The sequence below is a fragment of the Chinchilla lanigera genome, unplaced genomic scaffold, assembly GCF_000276665.1.
Source record: "Chinchilla lanigera isolate Chin_1 unplaced genomic scaffold, ChiLan1.0 scaffold00030, whole genome shotgun sequence".
Classification (NCBI taxonomy): Eukaryota; Metazoa; Chordata; class Mammalia; order Rodentia; family Chinchillidae; genus Chinchilla; species Chinchilla lanigera.
Genome location: NW_004955431.1, coordinates 19,139,089 through 19,151,129, shown reverse-complemented (window position 1 = coordinate 19,151,129; position 12,041 = coordinate 19,139,089). Strand labels below are relative to the sequence as shown.

The 12,041-nt window shown below is 35.7% G+C and overlaps 1 protein-coding gene across 4 annotated transcripts in view; it reads left to right on the top strand.

Annotated features, from left to right (window-relative positions):
- Ccdc186 (coiled-coil domain containing 186) overlaps positions 1-12,041 on the top strand; it is a 50,396-nt gene that overhangs the window by 20,203 nt on the left and 18,152 nt on the right. For all 4 annotated transcript variants that reach the window (XM_005387812.2, XM_013515849.1, XM_005387811.2 and 1 more), the window contains exons 4-6: positions 5,264-5,392; positions 6,280-6,492; positions 7,440-7,559. In XM_005387812.2, coding sequence (XP_005387869.1) covers positions 5,264-5,392; positions 6,280-6,492; positions 7,440-7,559 — 462 coding nt within the window. The remainder of the gene's footprint in view (positions 1-5,263; positions 5,393-6,279; positions 6,493-7,439; positions 7,560-12,041) is intronic.

The following is a 12,041-nucleotide window of genomic DNA, read 5'->3' as shown; positions in this document are numbered from 1 at the left end:
GTACCTGTGCATGGAACACGCAGTTCTTGCATCTGAAAACTGCCTTCGGTGTGAGGATTGAAGTAAAGATTACCATTGTGGTAGAGTTTTTTGTTTTTTTTTGGTTTTTCTCCGGTACCGGGAACCGAACTCACGACCTTGCGCTTGCCAGGCAGGCGCTTTTGCCACTGAGCTAAATCCCCAGCCCCGGTAGTTGATTTGATAGAGGTGGTTTTTATCAGATTGAAACAAAGACCTTCTATTCCAACTTTCTGTAGTTTTATTTTATTTTTTTATCATGAATGAGGTGTTGGACTTTGTCAAATGCTTTTTCTGCACATGTTGAGATGATCATGTGGTTTTTATCCTTGGTTCTGTTAATGTGGTGTATTACATTTATTGATTTTCATATGTTGAACCATCCCTTCATCCTTAAGATGAATCTTACTTGGTCATGGTGTATAATCTTCTTGATGGTTTGCTGCATTCTGTTTGCCAGTATCTGTTGAGGATTTTTACATCTATATTTATAAAGTTTATACTTTTGACTAGAAGTTTATACTTTTGACTAGAAAAGTTTATACTTTTGACTAGAAAACTACTATAGCAAGATTTTATTTCTTAATTTTGTCTCTAGATCTGCATTAGGGAGATTGGTTTATAGTGTTCTCTTTTGGTCGGGTCCTTCTCTCGTTTTGGTATCAGGGTAATACTTGCTTCCAGGATTGAGTGGGTTATTTAGAATTTTATTATCTTCTTGATTGAGACTTGGTAATTCATATATGTCAAAGATTCTGTCCGTTTCTTCTGCATTTTCCATCTTATTGGAGTACGGGTTCTCAAAGTAGGTATTGATGATCTTCTAAATTTCTGCAGGATCTGTTGTAATTTCACCCTTTTCATTCTGAATTGCATGGATTTGAGTCTTTTTTTTCCTGTTTTTGATAAGGTCAGCTAAGGGTTTGTCTTTTAATCTTGCAAAGAACCAACTCTTTGATTCATTGGTCCTTTGTATTATTTTCTTAGTCTCAATTGCATTAATTTCTGCTCTGATCTTTATAATTTCTTATTTCGTATGTGCTTTGGGTTTAACTTGCTCTTTGTCTAAAAGCTTAAGGTTTAACATCAGGTTATTTATTTGAGTTCACTTTTTTCTTATGTGGTGGAATTCACCAGTATAAATTTCCCATGTAGGGTTGCTTTCATTGCATCTCATAAGTTCCAGTGTATCATATTGGCATTATTGTTTTCCTAATAATAGCAAGTCAGCTATAATTCTGTCAGAATCTGGTCACCTCCCAGAAGCCGCACCTATGATCACATGAAGCTTTGAGGGGATATCTGTTAGTCTAAATCATAACAGTGCCCTCTAATCTGAGCTACGCTGTAATCCCCGCTACTTAGAGAGGGAGGCAGGTGAATTGTAAATTGAAAGCCAGACTGAGCAGTTTAGGAAGATCCTGTCTCAAAACCAAGATTTTTAATAAGGGCGGGGTATAGCTCAGTGGTAGAAATTGCTTACCTATCATTCATGAGGTGCTGAGTTCAACCTCCAGCACTAGGGAAAAAAAATGAGAAAAAAACAGGTTCATATTTCTTTTGCCAGCATTTACGGAAGTTTATACTTTTGACTAGAAAACTACTATAGCAAGATTTTATTTCTTAATTTTGTCTCTAGATCTGCACTAACATGGTGACCATTAGCCACATACAGCCACTGAGCTTGTGGAAGGTGGCTAGTCCAAATTGAGAGAGTTGCTGTAAGTGTAAAACACACATCTAATTTAGAACACTTAGTACAAAAAGTACAAACACCTCATTTTTAAATGTTGGTTACATAATGAAATGATAACAATTTGGATATTTGGGATTTAATAAACTTTTGTTTCATTTTGCTCTGTAAAAATGCGATCATTAGGAAATTAAAGTTATACATGTGATTTTTTTCTATTGGACAGTGTTACTCTACGTAATTTTATAAGGAAAATTAATAACATATGTGCCTAAGCTAATGTTTAGGTCTTTTAAAACTATTTAGTTTCTTTGCGACAGGGTCTCACTGTGTAGTTCACACTGGCCTTGAACTTGAAGTGATTCTCTTTAGTCTTCTAAGTGCTGGGATCACAGGCGTGCACCACCGTACTTGGTTAGACTTTTTAAAAAAGATACAAGTTACATACTGTACAGTTCATCCATTTCAAGTGTGTGATTGAATGGTGTTCAGTTGTGCTACTTCCCCTACAGTTTTAGAGCATTTTATCACCTAAAAATAAACCCCATACCCAGTAGCAGTCACGCTACATTTTCCATCTATGTTACTCTTACCCCCAGGGAACAACTAGTCTTTCTTCATCTATTTCCTTGTTCTGGACCCTTCATTTAAAAGGGACCCTGTTACAGTCCTTTGTGTCTAGATGCTTTCACTTAGCATACTGTTCTCAAAGTGTCATTCAAGCTGTAGTGCATGTTGGATGAGTGAATAATATTCCATTATGTATGTGTTAGTTACCTTTTCATTGCTAGGGCAAAATGCTTGAGATACAACTTAAAGGAGAAAAGGTTGATTTTGGCTTATAGTTCCCGAGTCTTTGGTCCATGGTCAACTGGCCTCAAGACAGAAACATTATGGTAGAAAGGCATGATAGGGCACAGCTCCTCACATTGTGGCATCTAGGGATAGAGATGGAAAAGAGCCAGAAAGGAAGCGGATGGGGACAAGATGTACCCAAAGGCATACCCCCAGTGACCTGCTTCCTCCAACAACTATAAACTCAGCAATGGTTAATCCATCCATGAAGTTAACGCCCTCACAATCCAGTTACCTTCCTAAGCATCTTTTAATCCAATTAAGTCAGTGGTCAGTGTCACAGTATAGATGTGCCATATTTTATCTGTCAGCTGATGGACATTTGGATTGTTTTTGTTTGACTATTATGAATAATGCCTCTGTCAACACATGTTTTCATTTATCCTTTGTTGTACACCTAGGAATGAAAAGAATAAGATGGGAAGTGTTCCTTCTTTATAGAGGTATTGATATTGGTATTTTTTAGATGTTTGGTAGAATTTACCTGGGTAGCCATCTAGACCTGATTTTTTTTTTTAAATGTGGTCTCTCTCTCTCTCTCTCTCTCCCCCTCTCTCTGTCTCTCCCTCTGTCTCTCTCTCTCTCTCTCTCTCTCTCTCTCTGTGTTTTCTTTTTTCATCTTTTTGAGACAGGTTTTTGCTATGCAGTTCAGGCTACTTCGTAGCCCATGCTGGCCTCGAATTCACAGTGATCCTCCTATCTTAGCTTCCTGAGTGCTGAGATTATAGACATGTGCCACCACACCTGGCCCAAATCTTTTTAAAGCAGAGTCTCTTGGACTTGTTTGTTTTTGTTTTTTGGTTTTTTTTTGAGACAGGGTCTCACCGTGCAACTCAGGCTGGTCTTGAACTCACTGTGTACCCCAGGCTGGCCTTGAACGCTCAGTGATCTTCCTGCCTCAGCCTACTGCGTGCTGGGATTACAAGCATGTGCCACTGTGCTTTGGTAGACCTAAATTTTTTATAGTGCCTGGTGGTTCTTGTTTTGTTAGTTTTCTTTTATTTATTTATTTTTCAATTCAATCCTTTACTTGTTATAGGTCTATTCAGGACTTCATGTTTCTCCTTGAGACAGTTTTGGTAATTTGTGTTTTACTAAGAATTGTCAGTTTGATGTAAATTAAATTGTTCATGGTGTTTGTCTTTTCTATCTTTGTAAATTTAATACTAACGTCTCTCATTTTGATTCTAGTAGTTGAGTCTTCTGTCTCAGTCTAATTTTGTCACTTTCATTAATCTTTTCAAAGAACCAATTTTTTATTTTGATTGTTTCTGCAATTTTTAATTCTCTATTTCATTAAGTTTCACTCTAATCTATTACTATTTTCTTTCATCTTCCAGTGCTTTAAGATAGAAGTTTAGGTTATTGATTTGAGATCTTTGTTCTTTGCAGTATGGGTAGTGATTTTCCACTAAACATTTCATTTAGTAGGTTTGGTATGTTATATGTTTTTATTCATCAACTATTACTGATTTCCCTTGTGATTTCTTCCATTGGTTTTTTTAGCAGTAGATTATTTTTCACAGATTTGTGAGTTTCTCTAATTTCTTCCTGTGATTGACTCCTAACTTTATTCTGTTATAACTGGAGAATTTATTTTGTGTGATACCAGTCTCTTAAATTTGTTCATGTTTGTTTATAGTCTAGCATTTGTTCTATCCTGGAAAATACTCCGTGTGCAGAGGATGTATATTCTGCTATTGCTGGATAGAATTTTGTATAGAGGTATTAGATCTAGTTGTTGTATAGTATAATTCAAATATCCTACTTCCTTGTTAATCATCTGTCTCTGTCCATTTTTGGAAATAGTGTATTGAAGTCTGTAGCTGTTAGTGATTTGCCTAGTTCCCACTTCATTTTTGTTAGTTTTTCTTTGGTTCATTTTAGTGCTATATATGTGTATAGTGATATATATTTATACACACACACACACACACACACACACATATAAGATCTCTTTGATGAATTGATCTTTTTATCATTATGAAATGTCTTTTACCTCTTGTAACATTTTTATTCCAGCCTTTTGGGACCAGGGAGATAGCGCAGTGGCATAAGCACCTGCTGGCAAGCGCAAGGTCCTGAGTTCGATTCCCAGTGCCCAAAAAATATAGACATATTCCAGTCTTTTTTGCCTGTTATTAGTATAAGCTGTTCCTACTTTTCCTGTAATTGCCGTTTGCATGCAATTATATCTCTTTCCATTTATATTCAGTCTGCTTGTATCTTTGAAGCACATATCTCCTATAGGTAGCATACTGTTGGATTTTGCTTTTTATTCCAGTTTGTAAGTTTCTACCTTTTGATGTGATTATGTAATCCACTTTCATTTAATGTTATTGACATTTGGATTTATGTTTCTCATTTTATTGTCTGCCCCAATTCTCCTTCTGGGATTCCTTTTGCACCATTTACTAATAAAATATTATTATTTTTTTCATTACATTTTCAGTGTGTTTCTTTGAATTATTCCTTGGTAGATACCATAGGGTTTACCATATATACAATTTAATGTATCATGATCTCTTCAGATTTATACTAATGAAATTCCAGTGGGACATAGAAACATTGCTAATAGTTCTGATTTCTGTGATTAGAGTTTATTCACTACATTTGTTTATAATGTATATATTTATTTCAGGTATTAAGCCTGTTGGTACAGCTATAAAAATAATCTAAAAGTAATTTTCTTTACAGTTAGAAACAAGAATAGAAGAACTTAATAAAGAAGTTAAAGCTTCCAAAGATAAATTAGTAGCTCAAGACGTTGCAGCTAAAAATGCAATTCAGCAGTTACACAAAGAAATGGCTCAAAGGATGGAACAGGTATTTATAGTTTATTATTGAAACTTGATGGTTTATTGACTCTTATTTATTAAACTAACTCTGTAAGAACAGGTCATTTCATTTGTATAAAAATTCACCTTTTAAAATTAAGCAGTATATTAAGTACATGCTAATTGTTAAAAAATTAACTAAGAAAGTATATGAAATAAAGAAAGCCTTCCATCTAAATTTCTGCTTTCTCTGCCTCCAAGCTTTTTATATCCCATGCCTTATTTCACAGCTGATTATTGACATTTTGGTTATATATCAGATCATATATATGTACAAATCATATATCCTTACATATATAGGTATATATATATATCTCTTTCCATTAGTCTGTTATGTGTTTCAACACATACCTGAGTCTGAGTACTCTAGAAAGAAGAGTTATTTATCATTTATCATTATGTGCTGGAGATCTAAAAGCAGCTGAAGTCAGTGGAATAAAAGGCCACCTGACAGGAGCAGTAGCCTTCTCCCAACCTCTGGTGACTAGAGGAGACAGATCTTATTTTACTTAATTCTTGCCCTGCTGTCAAGTGCCTCCTGCTGGCTGACCCCAGCTGGAAGTTTGAAAATGGATTATATGGCCCCTGATGGTCCTCTTCCTGGGATGGATCAGAAAATGGTGAGAAGCAGATATGGGGGAATAAATGAAAGTAACAACCATATCAGCCAAGGTAAAAGGAATTAGGAGAAGACAAAAGTAAATATTAGTGCTCTATCATTTTTCTTTAACTTTGAATTTTTCCCTTTTTCCTGAAATTTTATGGCACAAGTCCAGGAAATGTTTTAAAAAAAACAGTGGTTACAGTGTAGGAAAATGTTTAAAATATTTTATGCATAAAAATATTTCTTATTAATGCTAAATAATATTTTTAAAGGCCAATAAGAAATGTGAAGAGGCACGCCAAGAAAAAGAAGCAATGGTAATGAAGTATGTAAGAGGTGAGAAGGAATCTTTAGACCTTCGAAAGGAAAAAGAAATACTTGAGAGAAAACTTAGAGACGCAAATAAGGAATTTGAGAAAAACACTAATAAAGTTAAGCAACTTTCTCAGGAGAAAGGACGATTACAGCAGCTGTATGAAACAAAGGTATAATTTACACCTTACTTGAAATTTATTCTTTCTGCTTTTCCTTGAATAATAACATGGTTAAAAATATTAAAGTATAAAGTTACTTTTATTAGCTTACCTACTAAGAATAGGAATGTTTCAGAAATTGCAGCATCTCATTACCTGGTTGCAAAAAAGTTTGCTGGGGAACTTTTTCTTGATAGAAGTTTTTTAATTAATACATTTGAATAATGAGGTTTTTTGGTATATTGGTACATTTATAATATATTTTTATTCTTTCCATTCCTGTTACCTACCCCCTCACTCTGGTCCCTTTCACTATCTCTTTAAAGTCTGCCTTCTAATATCATGTTATTGTGACATTAAAATCTATATATTGGAAAAATTAGTTTAAGCTTTAAATAGAGACTATATCTTGGTAAAATACATATATAGTGTCAAATATGAATAATTTTAGAGCCAAGTAATTTTAGAAAAGTATAATCTGGCCAGAATCTTAATGTAGCACTAACCATAGAATATAGTTTTTTTCTTTCAAATAAACATATCCTTCTTAAGACTCAGTCTTAGGGAGTTTTATTACTGAGATAGCTATTCAGAGCTCTTATTGTTAACTTTTAATTGAGAAATACTGTTACTAGCTTTAGGAATTCTAGCAAAATCAATTTAGTTTATATTTCACCTTAATATTAGCTTGTTAAGAATCATAAAAGGTATATTTGCGCTTATAACATACCTGGTTGTTTAAAATATGTGTTAATTATCTTCATGATTATTAATAGCCTTTAGGATTTTATTGCTCTCTTTTATTGTTTGAACCTTGAATCAGTTTTATAGCCTTGGGTCTATACAGCACTTTAATTATACTGTTACTGCACTGATTACTTTTAGGGAATATAAAAGATATACAGATAATTTAGCTAGTTGTGTTAAATGAAAAATATGACCTATTGATATTATTTTAGGAAGGTGAAACGACTAGACTCATCAGAGAAATAGACAAACTGAAGGAAGATATCAACTCTCACATCATTAAAGTAAAGTGGGCACAAAACAAATTAAAAGCTGAAATGGATTTACATAAGGTGAGTACATGTAATGCAATGGAATAATAGTTAGAATTAGTTTTAGGAGCAGATATGGTTAAGAGTTCATGGAGCTTCCTTTAAGGACTCCTACAGGGTAATTTGTACCTAAATATTTGGTGGGTATGAAGAAGAAAAAGTTTTGCATGATTTAAATGGTTTGAAATGTTAAATTTTGTCATTCATAGTTTACAACATCCAAACTTGCCTTGTTCTTTAAACTTTTTTTGGTGTGCAAATTTGGGGGGGGAATAACTTGTAAGTTACCAAGATTGAAAATAAACTCTTGAAATTTGTAAAGATGATGGTTTTAAGGTTCTTACTATTGAGAGATATACATTCTTATTTATAAATAAGCAACATAATTCTTTTAACGTTTTGGGGGGGTGATGCTAAGAATTGAACCCAAGGCTATCACACTAAACTACATTTCCAGCCCTTTTTTTATTTTGAGACAGGATCTTGCTAAATTGCCCTAGCTGGGCTCAAACTTGCAATCTCCTACCATGGCTTCCTAAAGTGCTGTAATTACAGCATGCCAACTATGCCTGAAAGCGTACCTGTTGTTATCTGTGTAATTTCACTGATACTGTGCTAGCAAATATCATTTTAATAAAGACTAACATAATAAAAAGTAATTTATAATTATAAAAGCTAATAACTGATGCCATAAATATAAATGTAAAGAGTAACTGGACTGGTATTTGAGGTAGTAAAACGCTACATTGATAAAATGTGAAGTAAAACAACTCTGAAATATGACTTAAAAGTTTCCAAAAATAATCTTAATGATATTATTTACAACAATAATTTTGAATTAGCACATTAAATAACTCCAAATCAATGGAACAGATAACCTTTGGATATAATATATTAATTTTATCAGGGAAAACTGTAGGGAGAGTAGTGTGTGTGTGTGTCTCTCTGTATATATATTGTTTGTTTGTTTTGAGAGTCTTGCTATTTAGTTCAGTCTGTCCTTAAATTCACTGTGTAGCCCAGGCTGGCCTCAAATTTGAGGCAGTCCTCCTGCCTCAGCTGTCTGAGTGCTGGGATTACAGGCATGTGTTACCACACCTGGCTGACCAGTCCATATTGACAGTGGTCAGAGATAGGGTAGAGAATAGTGTATTCCCCTCAAGTGTGAAATGAACTAACTACAAATCATAGTTGTATGAAAAACTGTAAGGCAGAGAAAGAACTGCCAGAAAAGAGCAAGGCACCAGTCCCTAGAATTCAACAGGGCTGTCACATTTAGTTTTCCTTTACCTTGAGTGCAGAATGAGGAATTAAGATTCCAAATCTACATGGGCAGTCATGATTTCTAACTGCCTGAGCTGCTTTAAGATTTGAGTAAGCCAGGCACAGTGGCACATGCCTGTAATTCCAGGACACAGGAGGCTGAGGCAGGAGGATTGCTATGAGTTTGAGACCAGCCTGGGCTCAATTCAAACTCGCCTGAACTATATGGTGAGACCCTGTCTCAAAACAACAACAAAAAGAGGATCTAAATATACTTCTTCTGACACCTTTGTCATATCTTCATCTATAGTCTTGAGACAAGATTCCAAAATCTACTGCAATACTAGTATTGAAGAGTGGAAAACTTAAGATTTGTGAGCCCTGTGTGTTCAAAGCATGGGCGATGAGACATTCTTAATGACAGCTTTGAGGTCAGATGAAACTAGATTCACTGTAAGAAGATTGGAGAGGTGGGTTAAGGCTGATTTCTGTAAGGTTACACAGTATAGATGGCTAAAAAGTGAAAATAACAAACAATGTTGGCCTGGTACATAGAAACTGGATATTTACCAGTTAAGTAAAGGTATTTATTAACCAGCAGGCATTTAGCTGTGTGCATAGCACTGTATTAGATAATATGGAGGGTAGAAAAGCCATGGAAGACAAAATCACTGCTTTTGAAGAGTATTTGGGAGAGCCTCCTGCTTAACTATTTTATGTGTTTATCTAGTAGATGTGAGAGGGATCTCTGGCTTAAAGGGTACAAGATTTAATCATGATCTGTGTAGTCAGAACTACCCTTTAAGAGGTGGACAAGAGACTTGAGGCTCTTAATAAATAATTTTTTAGGTTCCCTTTCCAGTTTCTTGGTCCTGCCCACCAAGTTTTAGGTAGAGGTACTAAAGCTGTTATAGGTTACTAGATCCATTGTGAGCATTAGTTTCTGTTAATGGCATTAGCAGACAGAAGCCTTGGCTAGGGAGACTGGACACCCAGAACAACATCAAACAATAGAAGCTATCCCCTCCCCTTAAACTTCTTTGGGGATTTAACTAAAATTACTTTTAAGCCAGGCGTGGTGGTGCACACTTGTAATCCCAGCACTGGGGAGGCTGAGGGAGGAGGATTGCTGTGAGTTTGAGACCAGCCTGGACTACAAAGTGGGTGGAAGGCCAGCCTGAACTGCATAATAAGGCCCTGTCTCAAAAAGACAAAAAAAAAATTACTTGTAATACCTAGCTTCTAAAAACAAAAGCCTTTTATTTTGAACGTAGTAAGTAAAGAAAAATGTCCTCCTCGTGATTATGTATGTCATTGCTACCTTTTCACCTGCCCAGTCTCGGTAAGGTGATCTTACTGAAGCGTAGATCTGGCTGGCAGCAGATGTACCTAGAGTTGTTAAGGTACTTGCCAGATTTTCTTCTTCAGAGAATGCTGAAGGAGTGGAATCCCAGGTGTTAAGACCAGCAGAGACTGATATACCCATATTGCAGACCTAATGTGTAGTCATTGTTGGTATATTTATGATTATTTTTTTCACTAGGTCTCCTAAGGCAAGACTGCTACTCAATGTGCTTTTCTCTTGAGGTTAATTATGTTATCAGTAATAGTCTCGGGGCTGGGGAGCACAGCTCCTGCCTGGCAAGCACGAGGTCGTGAGTTCAATTCCCAGTACTGGAAAAAAACCAAAACCAAGGGAAAAAAAAGTAATAGTCTCTTTCTTAAATGGTTTGGTTTCTCATCAGACCACTGATTAGAAGAAGCTAGAGTGCACTTTAAATTAGCCTTTTCGTTTTATCCCCTTTACCTATATTCTGTGTTCTGTTCTTGAATCATTCTGTCCTATAACTATATTCTGATTAAAATTCTGTCACATTATGAATAATATCCTGCCACCTTAGAAAACAAACACAAAAAACCCAAAATTGAAAAGAAAATACATGTAATGGAGGTCTTCAGACTTGAGACAGCAGATAGCATAGAATAATAGCTTGAGTGAGGGGGATAAAATGAGGTATAATGCCAGGAGATTTCCAGGGTACAGCACAAGGAGAGGAACCTAAACAGAGCTCAACAGTCTCCCTGAATTAAGGAGACAGAGTTCAGAGTACATGGGGCCTGCAGAGTTTCAGACAAGAGACAGGAATGGGGCCTACAATCTTGAGAGCGCACGTGGGGCTAGGAACTGTTCATACTCCCACCAGCTGAGAAGACCTCTCAAGACTCAGTGCATCGGGTCGCCCTCAGAAGGGTATTACTTTAGTTGTGGGGACTAATTAGCCTTACAGTAAGGTGTCTTATGGACCCACAGTTCAAAGCTTTAAACACCCAGGCTTGTTTCAGGTAAATCAACTACACCCCAAAACAAATTCCAAAAAATTTGAATAATTATAAAAACTTCAACACCTAAGACTATCAAATTCATTATGCTTAGCATCTAATAAAAAACTACTAGCATGCAAAAAAGCAGGAAAATATAGCCCATAATAAGAAGAAAGGAAGGATCAGTAGGAACAGTTCCAGAGGTGTCACAATATAGAATAGAAACGGTCCTCATTTAATGACCAAGTTCTGTCCCTGTGACTAGGTCATGAGCTGAATTGGTCACTAAATGAGGAATGGTATATTGCATGTACACCACAACATTTAGAAAAAGAAATGGTCAAAGGAAACTCCAACCTGATGACTTTGTTTTTATTTGCATAACTCTTACATGAAGCGCTAAAATGCGTAAGAGAACATAAAACTACAGTACTGTACAAAACAACCAGCAAAAATTGTAGTACTGTATAAATAAGGTATACTATATAAAATAAAGTCATTGAGGCTGTATAAACAAGATCTACAGAACTATACCCCCAAAAAAGATGGGTTGTAAGTCCAAACAGTAGTAAAACAGTTAGGTTGTTAAACCAGTATCTGTAATAGACAAGGATGTTAAAAGCTGCTACTTTAAGTTTGGCATAGTGGCGTATGCCTGTAATCCCAACCCTCGGAGAGACATTGCCGTAAGTTCTAGGTCATATTGGAGTATATAGTTCAAGATCAGGCTGGACTACACAGTGAGACCCTGTCTCAAAAAATTAAAAGAAAAAAAAACCTAAACAGCTACTTTAAATACACCATATGTTGAAGGCACTAAATAAAAGTATAAATAGCCGGGTGTAGTGGCACACGCCTGTAATCCCAGCACTAGGGAGGCTGAGGCAGGAAGATTGTTGCGAGTTCAAGACCAGCCTG